Genomic DNA, 19,760 nt, shown 5'->3' with positions numbered 1-19,760 from the left:
TTTGCACTGTACGGAGCTGTGCGGCCGCTCCGCGCATGCGCAGGCTGTGCCGGCTGAGCCCAGCGTCCGCCTGCGTTCTCCACGTGAAGGGCCATGGCTGCCTGCTGGGGCTCGTGTCCCACACAGCGGTGGGCCGAGGCCATCTGTACGGGCAGTAAATCAGTTCAAGTTCAGCGTCGTAAGCATATTTAAAAACTGAGGTTCTATAAGAGAAGTCTCGGGAAAATATATCTTTTCCTGTGACCCGATTCATGGATAATTTATCATAAACGTCAGAAAGAAAGGGAATTTTCTAAAAAGGCATCAACGTACAAAGACAGTGACACGGTCGAGGTGACCACAGCTGCCAAGCTGAGCGTTCACCCCTTTTCAGGGTGAGGTTACAATTTAGGGAGCTATTCCCCAGTGTTTAAGGTGTTTGGTCACAGATTAATTTTAACCGATCAAGTTTAATTGATCAAGACAAGCTCTTTCTCCACCTCAAAGTCAAATCAAAACAAACACGATGACCCGATCTTAAAACAAGGCGAGCACTCTGTCCGGATTACTGTCCTTGCCACGGAAAACTGCCATCGCCTCTGTCATAACCATCCTTCCGTCATTGCGAGAGACTACCGCGTGAAATCAGCACACCTGAGCGAGACTCGGCGCATCTGCTGCTGGCGTCGTGGCTCGGGCCTGTCGGCTCACCCGGCTAAGGCCCCCACTTTCCCAAAGCCGTTTGTGAGGACTCGTCAGGACAGCGGCTGCAGAGTGCTCAGCACGGCATGACACAGAGTAAACACCTAATAAATGACAACCGACGTGGTTACGGTCACAGCCATCATCGTCACCACCAGTCAATTAAGAATGTCTCAGGTAGCCACTCACTACTAACCCAGCACCCCATAGCTGGGGCCGAAGCTGCAGGTAGCAGCTTCCATGGTGTTAACTCAGCAACGACCCTGACTCAGAGTTCCCAAATCTGAGTGGGCCTTCCTCCCCGTCCCCAAGCTGGGGCAGAGGCCCTGGGTCTGTGTGTGTGCCGGCAGGCTATAAAGTTCTGGAAGTGACGGTGGTGGCCAGGGTCACAGGACATTAAATCGCCGTCTGCTAGGCTTGAAGCTGAGTACCTGGTGCCGTCAGGAGCATGCCCCACCCCCACTCCACCCGTCACAGCCAGTTCTTGGCGGGAGCTGTGTGGGAACCGGGTTCCCCGCTTTTCCTTAGCACCAGATAGCCCCCCTTCCTATTCCGTTTTCTCTCTCTGCCTTCACCCGCCACGTGCCTGGTACTCCCAGCTGCCCTGGCTGCCTGCTGTCCTTGGGACACACAGCTTACTGAGGGGACGTGCACGCTAACACGCAGTTACATTACGTTAGTCCTGGAGCTCGGACTAAGGGACGGAGAACAGTGTCCCTCCCGCAGACCGGCTGCGGTGCCACGGATGACACGGATTCTGAGGCCGGACTCAAGCTCAGCGAGAGAACATGTCATTGGCGATCGATTGGTCACATCTGCCACAGGCAGCAGTGAGGAGGAGGTGGTCCCCGTGCCACACACCTGTCACAGTTGGTGCCACCCCCTGCGAGAAATGACTATGTCCTTAATGATGAAATTTCAGACTCCGTATTGTGTGTGAAAGAATTTATTTGGGGGCGCAGATCCTGACCTTGTCTCGTCTGGCACAACAAAGTAAAGCAGATTTAAAAAAAAAAAAAAAAACTAGGGGGCTGGACTCCTGAAGCACATGACCAGCTGAGAGAAAAGTGACAGCCCGTCACTTCAGAGAACGGAAATGTGAGCCCGTGAAGACAGGAAGAGACACACGCAGAGAGCCGTCGCGGGAACAGTAGGAGCGGCCTCTCACTTTGGCACTGAGGACGGGTTCCCGGCCAGCTCTGTGTGCCCCACACCCCTCGGCCTGGGAGGAGAGAGCCCCAGGTCCCACCACAGTGGCCCAGAGCCTGTCCCAACCCCGCCCCTCAGTGCACGGGGAGGCAGGCGTACCTGCCAATGTCCTGGCCCACAGGGCCAGAACATTCTGCTGCTACCGAAGTTGTCCCCAGCGGCCTGCACCTAACTGCCAGGGAGCTGCCCAGAACGAGAGAAGTCCTCACCGGCCGCCTCCTCCTGACGAAGCCACGTTTTCAGCGTCAGACACAGGGCACCAGTGACCGCCAGCAGGCTCCAAATGTTTGGTGCTGCCAGCACTGGCCCCCTAGCCAGCTCCATGCCAAGCACCAAGGCCTTAATTCTGAGTTTGTCCTGCTGACTATGGAAACCACACCGGTGACCGCCAGCGGGCTCCAAATGTTTGGTGCTGCCAGCAGTGGCCCCCTAGCCAGCTCCATGCCAAGCACCAAGGCCTTACCCAGAGCTCCCCTTCTTAATTCTGAGTTTGTCCTGCTGACTGTGGAAACCACGTTTAGGACTCTGGGTGCCTTGCCAGTGTGTCCTGTGTAAGGACATCTGTTCAGGTTCTCCAGTGTCCGGGGCTGTCCCCTTGAGGCCATGGGTACCAAGAGCAAGGAGAGGGAACGTGTGGACAGGCCCTGTCGTTAGCCACCACACGAATGCTCCGGAAGACGCTAACCTCACGTGAGCGCTGCCAGACCCAGGCACACCCTCCACAGGCATCCCGTTGTCCCCTGACAGTCACCCCACACACATCTCCCGTGGAAAAGAAACTCGTCACTTTCACCCCTGATGCCATCCCCCGCTACCCAGCAAGTCCGAGCTGGTGCCACGTGTCCAGACTGCGTCTACTTGAAAAGCCATTAAAAATGAAAAGTAGCGTCTGATGCGCTAAGTCCCGCACCACCACCCCCCCACCCCGCCCCAGCCCTGACTGCCGGTGACAGGACGGCCCTCTCCCAGCCCCCTGTCCTGCGAGGCCTCCCTCTCCCCACCACTCACTCTCGCCAGCGATAATGCATCTGAGCACATGCAGGCATCTCCTGTCTGAGTGAGATTTTGGGAGAAACGAGGAAGTGTAAATAAACAGCACCACCGGTCCAGGCACCCACGGGCCACGATGCAGAAGGAATTTTGAAAAGCAAATCTAAACGGGTCGCGTTGAAAGCGAAGTCCAAAGACTAAGACACGTACCACGACCAGTGGAAGGCGGGACTACCAGAAAAGTTCAAATGGACAGGTGCTTTGGCAGAAGTGTGGGCTGAGGTCGGATCGGAGGCGGCCGGGCAGTCAGGCCTCCCCGGCCTCGGTCTCTTCGTCCGTGCAATGGGTTGTTCTTTACCATTAAGCAGCGTCTGCACTCGCCCCCCGTGGGTCAGTCCAATGCTGTTTCTCCTCCGTGAGTTCTCGAGCGGTTACCGTAACGACTCACCCCGACACCCCGCGTGTTTACCCCATTACTTAGCCACCAACCCAACACAGCCATCACAGCACGTGCTTCCTGATGCACCGAAAAGTTAGAAGCTGTCCTTCGTCTTACCTCGAGCACGTACTGTCTTGGTCAAAACAAGGAGCCAGGAGAAGTGAGAAGCATCTTTGATCGACGTTAGTTCTCATTTCCCAGCGACCCTTAAATTTCCCGGTGACAGTTCAAACAGCCAGGGACGTGACTTCACACTCGGGCTCTGTCGTGTTTTGTTTGCGCTTGGAGCCGAGGTGAGGTCACCGCTCACAGCTGGTGTGTCATACCCGTGCCCGCCACCAACACCACAGAGACGAGTTCACTGCGTTCCCGCCCACCGCCCGTGGGGACTGTGAGTCGTGGCACCCAGGTCTGCCAGCCTGGTCCACATCTCAGGTCGGAGGCCCTTCGTTTTGAATCATTGTAATGTCCTCGGCATTGCGGGAGGAGGGTGAGCCGGATATTGGCATCTGTTGCCGTGTGCGGGTGACAGCACTGTCCCTAGACGTGGTGGTGGCCAGGACTGCAAGCCCCAGACTCCATGGGCAGCTCGCACATCCTCCCGCGGTGAGTGGGCGCTCCCTTTTTGCTGCTCAGAAGCTGCCAGCCCACCCTCAGCTGCACCCCGTAACAAGGACCACAGAAGTCCTCATCCAGAAAGAGGAGGAGATGACAGGACAGAAAGACAGGACCTGTGGCCCTTCCCTGAGGAGGCCCTCCTGGCGGCCACAAGCAGGAGGCAGGGTCAGAGCCTGGGGTCCCCGGCGGGCGTCTGGGGGCCACAGTGCCGTGAAGCAAAACCTCACCCAGCCAGGCGCCCCTGAGTCAAAAGTGCTGAGAATTTAGGCAGAGCAGAGTAGAAATTTAAAAAGAACAGAAATCTTCCGGCTGAGGAGCTGTCAGTCCGCCTGGGAGCCGTGGGCGCCGCCTGCACGTGTCCGCGCTCACCTCCGCGGGGCGCACCTGCTCGTCTGGGCATTCCGGCGACGGTCTTTGGAAGTTGCAAAAAAAAAAGAAAAAAGTTTTTTAACCCTTGAAATCAGACTTCTCACAAACTCAGATTAGTCTTTTTCGCGTTTGGTGTGAGCGGACGCATTTTGTTAGTTTTCATCAGCTTTCCTCGTCAGGACAGGAAGGCGGGTCAAGGCCGGGAGCCGCCCGCTCTCCAGCGTCCTGCAGCTCGTCTGCCCGCACGGTCAGCCACAGCTGAGTCCCCGCTCCTGCCAGCTGTCGTCAGAAAGGTGATCTCATCCCGCTAAGTTACAGAGAGCTTCGGGGGAACTTAGCTGCGTAGGCCCCAGCGTGAGGTTTTTGACATTTCTTTGCAAAACGCACAAAAGCAGTTGTGTCTCTTTATCACAAATTAAACCCGCTTGAAAGAGTTTATTACGAGGCTCTGCAGAGGAGAAGGCGATTCATCTCGCTGGAAAAGCAAACTCCGGCCGGGTTCTCTCTCGGTAGGGTCCTTGCTGGTTCAGGGAGAAGTGCCTTGGCCACCTGCAGAGTCGTTCTGCCGTTCGCCTCGCTCGCCCTTCCAGGTCACGCATTGACGGCTACTGTGTGCCACTGGATGCTGGGGGTCAAAGAATGAGACAGAGCTCCTGCCTGGAGGGACTCATGTTTGGGGGCAGAGCGGGGCACGTAACAGAAATGTCATTTAATGTGTTCCGGGGCCGGGGAGAACCCAGAGAGATCACACAGTTATGTGCTTCGCTGAGGCCGGCAACACACGTGTGAACCAGCCATCGTCCTCGGCCTCGGGGAAGTGACGGGCACGTGGCGAGACTCTACCCAACAAAAACTCATAGATTTGGGACCTAGAAGCTGCTCCGAAACTCCAGCCGTCCACCTCCTCCCTTCCACCAGCAAAGCCAGCACCCGTTTTACGGATGAGAAGACTAGGACACTTTCTATGTCTTGCCCACAACACACTGCCGGTTGCAGGGCCAGCCAGGACCAGAATCGGCACTTTTTCCATGTCTGCCTGCTCTGGGTGCCCACAAACACCACTTTGCTCTCCCTGGTGCACAAGGAAAACTAACGATTTTCCCCCTGGACACCAGAGGGCGCTGCAGCACTGCACACTTCACACACCACCACCACCACCACCCTCCTCGCACGCCCCCCCCCACCCCGATCTGCTGTGGGGCTGGGACTTCTCGGTGTCTGGTGTGTCCTCCGGTGTATAAATCACACCACCTCGACTGCATTTGCCAGACCACCCACTGGGACACAAGGGACTAAACTGTCCAGTTCGAGTTTTCCTTTGATGCCCAGTATCTGCCAGACACAGGGCTGAATGCTGGGTGTGCAAAGATGAAGCAGAGGGAAAGGCCCTGCTCTCCATTAGCCCGAAGTCTAGTAACATTCACAACATCCTGAAACTACCCTAGGGGATTAGCGGATTAGCGTGGGGAGGGAGCTGGAGACAACCTAGCTCGCCCATGTGACGGGAGTGGACGGTTCAGAGATGGGAGGCTACAGGTCCCCGTGCTCTAGGAACTGACCGTCAAGGTGACAAACACATACAACCACCTGGAAGACAATAAAAGGAGCGTGTCGCAGCGTTCGGGAAAGACCATCAGTGCTGTAGGTGGGCAGGAAAGGGAGCGTTTGGTAACTGGTGGAAATGGGGAGGAGAAAGGCGCCAATGGTCTTCACTGGGAAGGAAGCAAGAGGAAGTGGCCTCCTGTGCCTGGGCTACCTCATCTGTGAAATCGGAGTCATAATGGTGCCTGCCTTATAGGGTTGTGGTCAAGATTAAATTATCCATTATATGTAAAGCTATCACAGTGGGGCTTGGTGCGGGGGAGCCGATGATGGTATTGCAGTTGTTTATGTTGCTGTCATTGATGATGATGTTTTTGTTGATGGCGGTGATGATGTTGTTAATGTTGTTACTGATGATGCTGTGATAGTGGTGATGATGGTGATTGATGATGATGATGATGGCGGTGGTGATGATGGTGATTGATGATGATGATGGTGGTGATGGTGGTGATGCTGATGATGGTGATGGTGGTAATGATGGTGATTGATGATGATGATGCTGATAATGGTGATGATGGTGATGATGATGTTGTTCCCCTCGTTCTGACTCAAATGATGATGCTGATAATGGTGATGATGGTGATGATGATGCTGTTCTGACTCAGTATCTCAGAGGTGGGGCTTTCAGTCACTCTCGTCTATTCTCTGTAGTGGGAGAAATTTCACCTGTTGTTTCTGATAACCGGAGACATAAATTTACATGGTGGTCAGTTAATAATGGCTATTACATTTACATTCTGTGCAAAAAAAATAGGCTAAACCAACCAAGGTTTATCATGGAACCTGTCTGTGGACAAAGGGTTTTGGTTTCCTTTCTGGATACGAGCTGCAGTCATCCTCCCTGGCTAGCTGAAGTGGAGGTGGAACTCGTAGGGCCAGGAGCCTCCTGGATGGTGTGGGAGGTGTACACCGGGGTGGGGAGCACATCTTCATGCAGACGAGAGGGAGTCTGTCCCAGAGCACTCACCACCGAGACAGACCATCACGACCATTTCCGAGTAGAAACAAGATGAAGAAGCAACTGGATGATGACTCCACGTGATCCTTTGCACCTTCTGAAAGCCAAAGCTAACCTCTGTGGCAACTTTGAGGTCACTCAGGTGAGCGGGTCTCAGCCTCTGAACTGGCTCCATGGACTCTACAATTTCCACAGCATGCATCCCACCAGCGGGTTCTTTATCAGTTTATTTAATCTGCAAATATCAATCAGCTGCTTACTGTTAAGAAGATGCTGTCCATTTTTCTGCATGGGGTACAAACTTGTGTGAGTTGGTTCCTAAGCCCCACAGATAGCTGGAGAGGTAAGACATAAGTATAGCATGAGAGCTCAAGTTAGGACTTAACTGCTTTCCTTGAAAATGACCACAGAACTTCTGGAAGCACATGGAGGCAGACGATGAGAAGTGTTATCACAAGTCTGAGAGACATGACAATACCAGCAGCTGTGGGACGTGTATTGAGAAGACCCCGGAATAGGAAAAGAGACCCCCATCTAGATTCTAGCTTGGCCACACACAGGGACAAACAAAACAGCCAATGCATGTCGCCTCATTTTTCCCATAGTTTAACCTCATCTCACAAAACTAATAAAACTAAGCTCCTTCCTTCATACTTTGATCCTGTGAATTACGCTTAACATCTAAAAACTTCACCCGGGTTGATGTGTACAGGGCATAAAAGTGAAGCTCCCGTGTAGATTGTTCCTAAAACTTCAAGCTTTTGTGAATCAGCTACACAAAGATGCTGGCTGAACTTCGAGAACGTATGGAAGCCCCTTACCTTTTTCTGATTGGGATGGCTTCTCTTATTAAAAGTGCTTGTCATGCGTCCTAAGTGTCACTCATAACGTCTAGAGCAAGAGACTACATGTGACTGGGGAAAGTTCACGTGATGCTCTTCACTGCCATTTGTGAGTGTGTAAAACGAGCCACCGATCTCCATGAAGCCACTGAGCGATGTCACTTAGGCTGCTGCATGGGATGCAATCACTTTCAGTTTCCCTGGACACAGGAGATTGGATTAAAGCAAACTCAGCGCTGTGGGGCATGGCAGGGGGAACCCCAAGACCCAGATTCGATGTCAGCAACAAGGCTTGGGAATTGGACGGCCACAAAACGCATCTGCGGCTTCGACTGGAAAATACCGTCTTTGGGACTACGTTTTCATTGGCGCCGATGGTTTCAGCACCTTGGCTAGCTCCCACCAGCACCTTGGCCAGCTCCCACCCATTAGCTTGATACTGTCACCTCAGTGTGTCACCCTTGTGGGCGGGGCAGGCATAATCCATCAGCCCGCAAATAAAGGGGCTGGATGCCCTGCGCGGTGCAGCCATGGCCCCGTATCCCCGTTGGCCAGAGCCTTCCTGTCGCTCATGCTGCTGGCAGCTGTTCTTGGAAGCCACCAGCGCTTCGGAGCTGTGCTGTGGTGGCTATGACATTGCCTGAGTCCCCATCATTTACGTTCCATGAGTTTAGCTTCTGGTTGGAAATGATCTGTCACATAAACATCCTCTGAGGATACAGATGAGACAAGCCTTGTCTCTCCGACTGTTTTTTTCCGACGGCTTTTTTTCTTTTTCCAGTTCGAGTGCCCTTTTTAATTACTTCGTTTTCATCTGTGATTGTCACCTTTCTCCATCCAGTGAAGCAGGTGTAAATTAATGTCCTGAAATGAATGGAACCAGAAACCGGAGATGCAAAAATAAGTATTTTCTGTTTGCACGTCTGTTGTCGAATCTTTTCTCCTTGCAATTTGAATTGTCCCCCTCGGGCTGCAGGGTCTTCATCGATCAAAATCCCTTCTGTGTTGGCTGTGAATTCACTCGCTTGACCTTGTTCGTTCCCTCCCCAACACACAGGAACGTGTGGACGTCAGACATCTAACTGGAGCCAAAATAATCTCTGCGACTAACCAAAGTTTTTGAAAGGACAAATATTGTTTTTGTTGTGGCTTCCTCTTTGTCGGCAGAGGCTGAGCAGACAGAACCAATTTTCCACTGTCGGAGAACACGCGGTTCTGCATTCAAGTGTGGACATTAACCCTTTTTTGGCTGACTCCAAGGGTGCACTAGCTGTGGGGCACACTTACCTGCCAAGGTCTTCGGACATATGACAACACAGGAAAGCGAATCATAAAGAATAATTTTATGTCCATGCTGTCCGTTCACATATGCATGCTCAAGCGAATAGAGGAATGTATGCATAAGATGATAGGCGTCCAGATACAATCAAATATTTAATATGTGACCTAATCGACAGAGCAGTTTTCAGTGAAATATAATTATGTACTTTTGAAAGCACGTGCCGTGTCCTCAGACGAGACAGAAACATATGGGCACCGGCCGAGCTGGCCGAGAACAGAGACACAGTCCTGCGCCTTCATCCTGACTTCCTTTTGCCCCTGCTCACCTCCAGCTCAGGCAGAGAACAGAGCCTCCTTCTCGGTGCCAGTGCGGACCTGTTGCCGTTCAGAGCGGGATTCCCGTCAGAGCGGGGTTCCCGTCAGAGCAGGGTTCCCGTCAGACATTCCAACCTCTGGAACAGGGTGCACCCGTCTCAGGGGGCTGGCAGGGTGAGGCGGTGTCTCCACAGCACGGTGCCTGAGAACCAGTGGGGAACCTCAGATCACAGGGGGCGGTGGGTCGGGACCTCCTGAGCAGGAGCCCGCGTGACAACAATCAGAGAGGCAGAGCTGCGCTCCAGGGCACAGGTGGCCAAGGACCCAGAGGCCCCGCCCGCTGAGGGAGGGCCCGGCCTTCAGAGGGGATGTGGATGGCTGCATGGGATTAGGTGGGGAGCGGTAGATTTCCATTGTGCATAGGGCCGCTTTTAAGCTTTTTCTCCCTTCGTGTAGTTTCCATCTGTATTGTTTCTGTTTTTCCAGTCTAAAGGATATTCTATTCTATATTAAAATAGCGGTAAGATGGCATAGTTGTGATGTGACTCAAAAAATATATATATATAGAATAGAGTTCAGGTCTCGTGAACGGAGACGGCCAATACAGAGAGACAGTAACCCGAATCATAGAGCGGGCGCAGGGATAGTTTTAAGAGAGCCATCCTTGGCCGAATTTAAATGTGCCACCTTGATCTGTCACAACCCAGCGTGTGCTTACGGGGTCTTCCTCATGAACCGTTAATCACTCAGCAAACATTTCGTGTGTGACGTGGGCCCCCAGATTCCGAATCGGCACCGGCACGACACGGATCCCAGCCCGAGGGTTCTAGTGCGTGTCTCCATGTCTGTCTCCCGTGCCTGGGGTGCGGTGGGAACCTGGGGAGGGGGGCAGTTTTGTTCTTTGAAATTTCGGTTCAGCGTGACGACAGCTGCCGTTGGTACTTGGGGACTTTTTTGAGTGGCAGATTAGAATAGGAGAAAAATCTACATTCGTTTGTTAAATTGCGAAACTCAAATTCTAACTAACGTGAGACCAGGCAACGGTGCAGTCCGTGGCAAAGGGCAGTTCCGACGGCACATGCACACGCACACGCACACGCACACGCGCACACGCACGCACGAAATGCAGCGTGAAAAGTCCTCCGACTTCACTCAAAGTTTGAAAAATGTAAATTAAAGCAATACCAAGATACAGTATTTGCCTATTCGAGTGGTTGAAAAAAATCAAAGGTGTTTTTAAGTCGCGGCTCAGACCTCCACGCACTGCCCGCTGGAGGGCGACGAGAGCGTGTTAGTCGCAGATCACATGTCTCTGCCCCACGTGGTGGCCCATCGCTGTCCCCAGTGCCTCCTCCCGGGAGCTCCCGCACCCACCGCCATTGCTGTGTGACTTGCACAGGCTCCGCAGGAGAGGTTCTGCCCGGCTACCTTGGCCAAAGGCGCAGGAGCGGACGTGACCCACAGCACAGCCACCGTGTGCGTCTGCAGACTCCTCTGCTCTTTTTTTTTTTTTTGCCACGAGCACTGTATGTTCTAGACGGGGCCGACCCTTCAGCCCAGATCCTCGAATGGAGCTGCAGCATGAAGAAGCCTGTAGGGCTGCAGCCGAGCTGGTTCTCAAGGTGGAACTAGCAAGAAACAAACTTCTATTTTCTTAAAGCCCTGGGGTGCGGTTTGCATTTGGAACCGCAAGCTTATTTAGTGAAAACTGATGACAAACCCTTTTTAACAAAGCAAGCGCAGTGCCGTAACCCCATGTGCAAAGCTGTGTGAGAGGGCTTTCTGCAACTCTGTTTATGGTGACAAGGGACAAGAGAGGACAGCCTCGACGCCTATCGGCGGGCCATGCACCCGATAAATTGTGGTGTGTGCATGTATGTATATATATATATATATAGTGGAATAGTACACATCTGTGAAGTTTTACAGCTTTTAAAAATGACGTATGCAACTGCACATTACGGTATTTGCCGTTGATGTTCTCATACGACATTATATTCTTCACATTTGTGCGTGTTGGTGGGGTATGTATTCACTCCTTCGTTTCTTATGCTCTGTGACCTTCCACTCTGTGACAATGCTGCGTCTAAGTCGTCCTCTCTCCTGCTAATGGCTAGCTGAGCAATTTGCCACTCAGACACAGTTGTCGCTAAGGACAGTCCACTGAGTGCCTCCTTGTCTGCGTGCGCAGGGGTCACGAGTATCTTCAGGTTTCGTGGCCGTCGTGAAATCGTTCTCCGAGGTGGCCGCGCCCACTGTCACTCCCGTGCACTTGGCCGCGTCCTCCCGCAGACTAGACAGTAAGATGCTACAGCACATGCAGTCCATAGGCAGGAGTCCACAAGCAGGGCAGTCGAGGAGCGGGCATTGTGGATGTCACTCGTTCACGGGGCCGCTGGAAGTCAGAGCCGACTCAACAGCACGTAGCACACATGTTATACTATATGTGGCATGTGTATTATTATGAAGACACACCATGTGGCAAAAACATATCTTTTACGTATGCAGGGAAGTGATAAGTAGTAACTTTAAGAGAATCGTGACCTCTGAGAAGGAAAGGGGAGAAGGCCGGGGTCAGGGAAGGGTACGCAGGTGACTTCGAACCTGTGTGTGATGTTTTGTAAAAAAAGCTAAGGCATTACAGTGTTATGTTAAGATCTGGGAAAGCTACAGATTTACATACAAGTCTTTATGTGTTTTATCTGTATGTTTAAAATACTTGCTTCTGTGTCAATATGACCTTATATGTGCAGAGAAACATCTTAGGGCATTTTAGAGACATTTAGGCCACTTCTGGGAGGCGGAGGTGAAAGACCCCTTTTCCTCGTCCCTTTATTCCTTTCTTGGGTGTTTGGGTTTTTTTACAAACACATATCAAGTTCAGGAATTTAAAAATGAAAAGGGACTAATCCAGGGTTGGCACCTTTCTCGTCGTACGGACGAGATGAATGTCCAAAAGCTCTTGAGACCAGTGTGTCTTCATCTGTGAAACACGGTGAGAAGCATCTGCTCGTAGAGCTGCTGCGAGGATTAGAAATTATTCGTATTAATCACCTGGCCAGATGCCTTTACATAGCAGGCACCGAATGAACGACGTGCTTACGTTATTAATGAGGACGTGGGATGTGCTCTGTTCGCACGTTTGCTCAAGAAAAGAGATGCAGGTGTGTCGTTTCTCAGTAGCCAAGCCCGTCGCCCCCACGAGCCCCCATGGGGGAGCGGGTCTCAGAGCCGGGCGACAGTTTGGTTCAGTAATCTGAATGCAACACCAGCGTGTGCATCTCTTTCTGTAAACACCCTCCCTCTCCGTGTAAATGCACAGATCTTGGGCCCCTGTGCCCGGCCGCCCCCTGGGTCAGAGAATGTCAGACTTAGCAGAAAACACACAGAACGCCCAGTTTCTTTTGATTTCAAGGAAACGACAAATACTTTTTCAGTAGTAAGCCCCATATCCTGCACGGGACATATGTACACTCTGCTGTGTGTCTGGTTGATCTGAGAGCCGAGTGTAACTGGACAGCCTGCGTTTTGTCGGGCAGCACTGTCCGTGGGTGGAGAAAAGGCCCCCGGACCTCCGGACCCTGGGTGCAGACTGGACAGTGTCTGGCTTACTCCCCGGGCAGCAGACAGCTCAGAGGGGTCTCCTCGCTGAGCCGGCCCCCACCTGCCCGTCAGCCACAGCCTGGTGGCTTTTCTGCCGCGTCCTCCTGGGCTCTGGGCTGAGATGCCCGTCTACTCAAGTGTCTGCAGAAAACTTTTTAAGTGGCAGGGTCCATGGCAGATTCCCCAGCTCTCGACTCGGCCACTGTCACACGGCACCCTTGCAAGTCCCAGGGAAGCCAAACGCCAGTGGTCCCTCTGCCCAAATGCTACGTGTCCTGCAGCCGAGATACAGCCCCCCCTGTCAGTTCACAGCATCCCAGCATCCCCAGCCTGAAGCAGAGAACACCTGAGCATGGGGTCCCCACGACGGACCTAGCTCCCTCCATCCACCTTTCTCCCACCTGCCTCACCTGCCCCACTTCCTCTCTCTCCCTCCCTTCTCCCAAGTCCCCTGGGACCAGAAAGGGGCCGCCCTCCCCCGCCCCTTCCCGCGATCACCCACCCACACGGCATTCGCGCCATGAAAACGTCAAGCTCCAACTCTATTGCAAACACTATTCGCGGTGCCAGAAATAGTGGGAGTGAGTGAGGCAAACACTCAGGATTTGTCCGTACGCTCTCGGGAGCTCACGCTCCAGGGCAGTGAGAAGCACAATGAGCGAAGACACCGGAAGCTCCCAGTACAAGGTCCTGGCAGGAGAGAACATGACGGTGACCTCGCCGAAGCAGAGGGAAGCAGGATGGGGGTGGAGGCGGCTCGTGTGGTCACGCAGATCGGGTGTTTGGAGAAGGTGTCTGAGCAGAGCTTCAAATGAAGAGAGGGACAAGCCACGCCAGTGTCTGGGGACAGAGACGTCAGAATAGTAAGGCCAGTAGCCACAGGCTTGGTGTCCTTCGGAACCTGTAGGAAGTCCAGCTGGCTGGGACAGGGTGAGGCAGAGCAGGGGGCAGAGATGAGGTTAGAAAGGCCACCAGGCCTGCCGGTAGTGCGCTTTCAAAGCCGACGAGGGCTGCCCCGTCCTTTGCTGTACCTCTTGCTGCTCCCGGAGCGGCGAGCTTCGTGACAGCCTTGGGGCCGCAAAGCCACAAGCCGAAGCGACGCAGCAGAGAACCGGAGCACTGGACGTGTGCGGACTGGTCCCGTCCCATCAACGAACTTTTACAAAGTGTCCCGCAGGGCCAGTGCAGGGCGTGGCTCTCCAGAGTCCCCGGCTTGAAGCAGGGAACAGCCGCCCCCCTGCCCCCGGCCGAGCCAGCCGGGGCGGGGCTGGAAAGATGGCTCAGGACTGACACCCGAGCAATTTGCCGGAACTTGGCGAAGGCAGCGTGGGCAGTGAGCATGGGGCATGAGGACAGACCACACGGCGCCGCGAGATGATTTTATGGTATTTCGGCAATCTAAAAATGCGTACCGGTATCGGGGCCGCTGTAATTTCCGTGGGTGCAGAGGCTGTGACACCCCACAGGCTGGGCCTCTGCCGTCCCTCACCCGTCCACGCTGACCCTCCCACGGACCAGAGTCCCCAGTGTGCCTGGGCCCTGGGCTCTCAGTAAACTAACAGCCTCTTTCTGTTTTGTTTTTTCTGGCTTCTCGTCCCTGCCGAGGCAGGCCCCGGAGTCCCCACGGTGACCGTGCACAACACGACAGACAAGAAAAGTAAGTGCCTGGCCTTCCTCACACCTCCTGTCACCCGGGATGAGGCAGCGCAGCCGCGCGGGGCAGTCCAGCTGCTTACCCGTGGGACACAGGGAGGGGACACGCCCTCGCGGTCCGCTGACCGCCAGTGTCACCAAACGTGGTGGAGGTAAAGGTCGGTGTCCCCCAGGAGACCCCACCCCACATATGCCGAGGCCTGGAGCTATCGCAGGCCGCACGGGGCCTCGTCTGTGACGGAGCAGGGCCCACGGCCACGGGCGTGAGCACTGGCCCTGCCCAGCCTCCCCCTCTTACAGCCCGCACCGTGCCCAAGGCCCAGTGGCGCTTCGAGGCTCATCTGTCCTCGTGGCCCTGGGGACAGCTTCACGGCAGGGCCTCGAAGGGACACGCCACCTCTGTGCCAGAATGGACCCCACGGAGATGGACGTGGTCGTGGATATTCGCGCAGAGGGGTGGGGACGGTGCGCATGGTCCCATGCAGACCTCAGGGGGGCTGAGACGTGAGGACGGTGGCCTCAGCCCCACCCTTCTGAGGCCCTCCTCTGCCCTGTCCCCAAGGACCCTTTCTCCCCCACCCACGCCTTCACACGGTGGCACAAGCCTCCCCGGCAGGACCCTGGCTGTGTCTCCTCCCTTCCCACGGAAAGTCACACCTCATGGCATGTCTGTAATTCCCTCAGGGCCTGGTGACAGGAGTGACTTTGCAGTTCCTTTGACTGCCAGGGCAGCCAAGTGTCAGTGACTTGGGGACACCTGGCTCGGTGGTACATGGTTTCGAGCACCAAGGACAACCACTAAGGGGAAAGTTTTGGAAAAAAGACCTCCAACGGCGTATTTGGACACAGGTTAAAAAATGGCGGAAGCATCCCAAAGTAGATGAAAGAGAGGCCGCATTTAGAAAAAAACAATAGTGATACTAGTCCACAGACCCATCAATTATTAAAGTTTTAAATTAAAAGATGAAAATAGAACCAGACATAAATCAACTTTTAAAAATCGTTTAAACGCCAAAAAAAAAAATTAAAACGCCCAAAAAACGAATGTTGGGATGGATGCAAAACCCACTCAGAGCGAGCGCCGGCCTGGCGGTCAGAGGGAACTGGACGGACTGCGATGGCCTCGGGCTCGTCGCCCCCGGAGGAGGGGTCGGTTTTCCGGGTGGAGGAGTCGCCTGGCCGCAGGCTGCAGGCCCAGCACGACGGGGCAGCAGGCGAGAGCCTGCGGGGTGCGGGGTCCAGCCACATGTCAGGGAGGCAGGGCCCCCGTGGACCGGAGTCACGGCCTGGGCCGCACCCCGCGCCCCGCACGCCCCCCACTCTGCATTTGAACGACGAAGACGGGAGGTGAGAGGCGCAGCGGCCTGCGGGGTCGCCGGGGTCTCCGGGCTCCGCGGAGGAGCCTCCCTCGCGCGCGTCCCTCGTTGGCCTCTGTAAACTGCGCACGTCGGCCCAGCCGCGTGTCAGCCCCGGGTCCCTCACGCCGGGGGACACCGTGGCGGTCGCACCCCTGTGTCTGGTAGACGCGGGAGAGCACCGTGCCAGGCGAGCCCGCCCACCGCTGCTCTCCGCCCCGCAACGGGGAACGGTTCAGTTCGCTCTCGGCCACCGCCCACTGCTAGCCAGCTGCAGCTGTGGGTCTCAAGGAGATCACGTGCCTGGCAAACGATGACGTGAGCGGGGCCTGGCCACGAATGCCAGCGACTGGACATGCAGAGCTCAGGGTCTGCGGCCGAGGCATGGCCTCCGGAGCATCAGCGCCTATGTCCAGTTGGAGCTGCGTGACCCTAGGATGGGCGGACCGTGTCTGTGGTGCCCAGTCACACAAGGGGTCAGGGTCCCGACCCACAGGGAAGGTGCACATGGGAGAGCACACCGAATGACCCAGAAAGGGCTGGCTAGGGGTGGCACAGCAGGTCCGGGCCGGGCGGCCTGACCATGCGGCAGGTGGCCCCGCAGACTCCGCGATCTCCGTGCACATACACGTGTACATGCATGCGCTGCTAGCACATGCACGTGCCGTACACATGCACACACGCACATGCTGCACACATGTGCACGTGCATGCATATGCGTGCACACGCGTGCACACACACAATCCTGCCCTCTACTTCCTGCACAAACGTGAGGGACTGGTCAGTTGCCTTCTAGCCCCATCAGATTCTGGCCTCTAATTTCCCAAAACTCAGCCCAGTGGAGAGCCCAGTGTCTCTGGGAAGGCCCAGGGTGCAGGCGGTGCCGGCCAAGGGGCACAGCTGGGGAGTGGCCCTCGGGAGCAGGCTTCCTTCCTCCAGATGTGATAACAGCTAATCCCAAACATCAGAGGAGGCCCACACCTCATTAAGGAGTGGCCATTTGTATGCTGCAGGCTGGAGGTGCCCTCGGCCCAAGTCAAAAGCAGAGCTCTCCAGGGAGCACAGGGAGCACGCCCCGATGCGCGTATGGGGTAAAAGCCACCAGAGCGGACATCTGTGGGGACGCTCAAAAGCAGAGCTCTCCAGGGAGCACAGGGAGCACAGGGAGCACGCCCCGATGCGCATATGGGGTAAAAGCCACCAGAGCAGACATCTGTGGGGACGGGGGCGCCTCCTACAGAGGGAAGGGAGCTCCTGTCTGAGCTCCTGGCGCGTGACCAGGCACCTGCCCCGTCACGTAACGTCAGGCATTTTAATGTCTCCGTGTCTTGGCCCGTATGGTGGGGACACCGCTGACCGCCTCCAGGCCTGGACAGGAACTTGGGAGAGGGGGTAATGCGCGTGGAAACCCACAGCTTTGTAAATGGTGGCTAAACCCGAATGCACCTTTTTGCCTCTCTCCCCCAGAAATTTTCGACCTAGAAACAAATGAACACGTGCAGAGGGCCGTGGATGACCGACAGATGCCTAAAGTGGAGTACCGGAAGATTGACGTCGACGATTACAGTGAGTGCGCCCCGTTTTAAAGGAAAGGCAAACACACGTCTGCTGTGCGCACCGCCTGGGGCGGGGGTGGGGGGCCTGCGCTGAGCCCCCCACATGCTGGCAGCATTGGTGAGGTCTCTTTGTCGAGGGGCGGGGGGGAACGTGTCACGACACCGTCCAGGGAAAACGTCCTGCCCCGGGAAATTCCTCTCCTGGTCCGTCAGACGGTTTGCCATCTTTCCTCCGAGTGCTGATCGGGCTGGTGAGGGGGTCCCCTCAGGACGGGGGGAGGAGGGACTGTGCGCTGGTGCAGCCGGAGAGACGGCCAGCACGCCGCCCTCCCCGTCCATGCTCTGCTCTCGTAGCTGCCCACCGATCCTCCACTGAGGCCTCCTCTGTGCTGGGCACCGCCAGGCCTCAGGGTCCTGGGGCATCGGCCGGCAGCGGGCTCAGGTCTCCAGGAAGAAAGCGGGGTTCTCGGAGCTTCAGCTCCCGCCTCTCTGCGAAGCCAGATATTTTTACCCTTGGAAGCTCCGCATGCAAATCGTCCTGTCTTCGCCCCGAATCCCACCCCCTCCAGCACGCTTTTGTGTGCTGCTCGGTTTCCGGGAGTCATTCATTCATTCATCCCGAGCCTGGTAAACGGGTTTGTGCCTGGGGCCGACTGAGGGCAGCGGGGTGAGCTCTGCCTTGGAGAGAAGTAGGTGGCCGGCCATCAGTGGGGGGGGCGCTGAGACCAGGTTGGCACTGGCTGGATGGCAGGGCCAGGGGGCAGTTGCACGTGCCTGTTGGCCAAGCTGGGACACCTCTGCCTGCTCTTCACCTGCTCCTTCCCTTCGGTGGGACAGTGGCCTGTCACCTAGGTGAGTGCGCCCCCAAGTGTCACTGAGCGCCTTTTGTTAGAGACGAGGTGCCCCCTACTGCACCAACCCAAACAGCACATAGGGTGAGCTGTGTCCTTTAGCAGAGAGCACACGGCCCAGGAGTCCAGAGGAGAGCGTGACAGTGGTCTGGGGTCAGGTGACGGGACCAAGGAAGGTGGGACTTGCCTGCCGTCCCGAGGAGGAAGCGCCATGAGCCCGCGCGTAGGCGAGAACACACGTCGCTTGTGGGCGGGCGAGGGTGGGGGTTCAGGGGCTGACTGTGAATCCCGGCCTGCAGGCAGGCAGCAGTTCAGAGGGACCCCTCACTCCCCAGCACCTTCAGCCACCCCGAGGCCACCTGCCAAAACATTTGTCCTGTCATCGGACCTCGTGGCGTCACGAGGTTGGAACTTTTCTACGCGTTGCTAGAGATTCACGCAGGGCTACGTGTTCACCTCGGAAAGCAGAAAAGTCGGGAACGTGGCATGTTTCCGGCTCCCTGCCCCGCCCCCAGGTCCAGAGGCTTTCCCTTTTAAAACGGCCCACATGCGATCACACCGACGAAGGAGCCAGGAAGGAAGGGTCTAGAAGCAGGAGAGGAAATACCATCAAGAAACCGTCAACGGGGGCTGTGAAGTTTTGCCTTGGCCCAGAAACGTGGCTCTGCCCGGTGGGGGGCGCACTCCGATTCCTCAGGGCGCCTGGCCCTGGAACCATGGGCGGCTTCAGACCTAACACGTGGCAGGCGGCGGCCACAGGCAGGCCCGTCCGTAAGTGGGAGGAGCCATGAATGACAGAGCGGGGAGAGGAACTGGGACACCCACAGATGCCGGTCATCAGGGCTCGGGAATCAGGGAGCGAAATGAGGGGCAGGAAGGCCACAGTCCAGGCAGAACGTGAGGACACATGGGGTGTCAGAATCTCGACTCAGATGGGAAATGGAGAGAGAGAGGGTGAGCCGCCAGCAAGAAGATGACGGACGCGTGTCGTAGGAACCTCTGCATGGTCCCCATGAGGACAAAAACGGACGACCGAGGCAGACGCCTGGCCCCGCCGGCAGCAGGCGGGGAGCAAGCGGGCCGCATGCCCTGAGCACGACACCAGCCCCTCATGGACTCAACCCCGTGACCGTGTGTTCGTGCAGAGTCCCGCACCCTCTGCCCACAGAGGTATTTTCTGCGTAGTTACTCTGGAGAGCGCAGGCGGGTTCGCTGCAGTGGTCAGACTCTCTGCTCCAAGGTCAGAGGGTGACCTGGCCCGCCCACGTGGGTGACACCTCGGCTGGTTCAAACTTGCACACAGAATCCGGACTCCAGGTACTCGCCCTCAAATTCACGAGCGCCCTCGGAGTAACTGCGTATGTATTTCCGTGCTGCCCTTTTACGAGGAAGAACCAAAAGGCAAAAAAAAGACAATTTTAGATCGATAGTGGATGCG

The 19,760-nt window shown here is 55.7% G+C and overlaps 1 protein-coding gene across 1 annotated transcript in view; it reads left to right on the top strand.

Annotated features, from left to right (window-relative positions):
* DPP6 (dipeptidyl peptidase like 6) overlaps positions 1–19,760 on the top strand; it is a 214,313-nt gene that overhangs the window by 179,953 nt on the left and 14,600 nt on the right. Inside the window, exons 15-18 of the mRNA XM_015587682.1 lie at positions 609–723; positions 11,496–11,604; positions 14,517–14,564; positions 17,383–17,481. Of these exons, the coding sequence (XP_015443168.1) occupies positions 609–723; positions 11,496–11,604; positions 14,517–14,564; positions 17,383–17,481 (371 nt within the window). The remainder of the gene's footprint in view (positions 1–608; positions 724–11,495; positions 11,605–14,516; positions 14,565–17,382; positions 17,482–19,760) is intronic.

The sequence above is a fragment of the Pteropus alecto genome, unplaced genomic scaffold (genome assembly GCF_000325575.1).
Source record: "Pteropus alecto unplaced genomic scaffold, ASM32557v1 scaffold320, whole genome shotgun sequence".
Taxonomy (NCBI): Eukaryota; Metazoa; Chordata; class Mammalia; order Chiroptera; family Pteropodidae; genus Pteropus; species Pteropus alecto.
The sequence above is the reverse complement of the archived record's forward strand: the minus strand, read 5'-3'. Positions and strand labels throughout refer to the sequence as shown.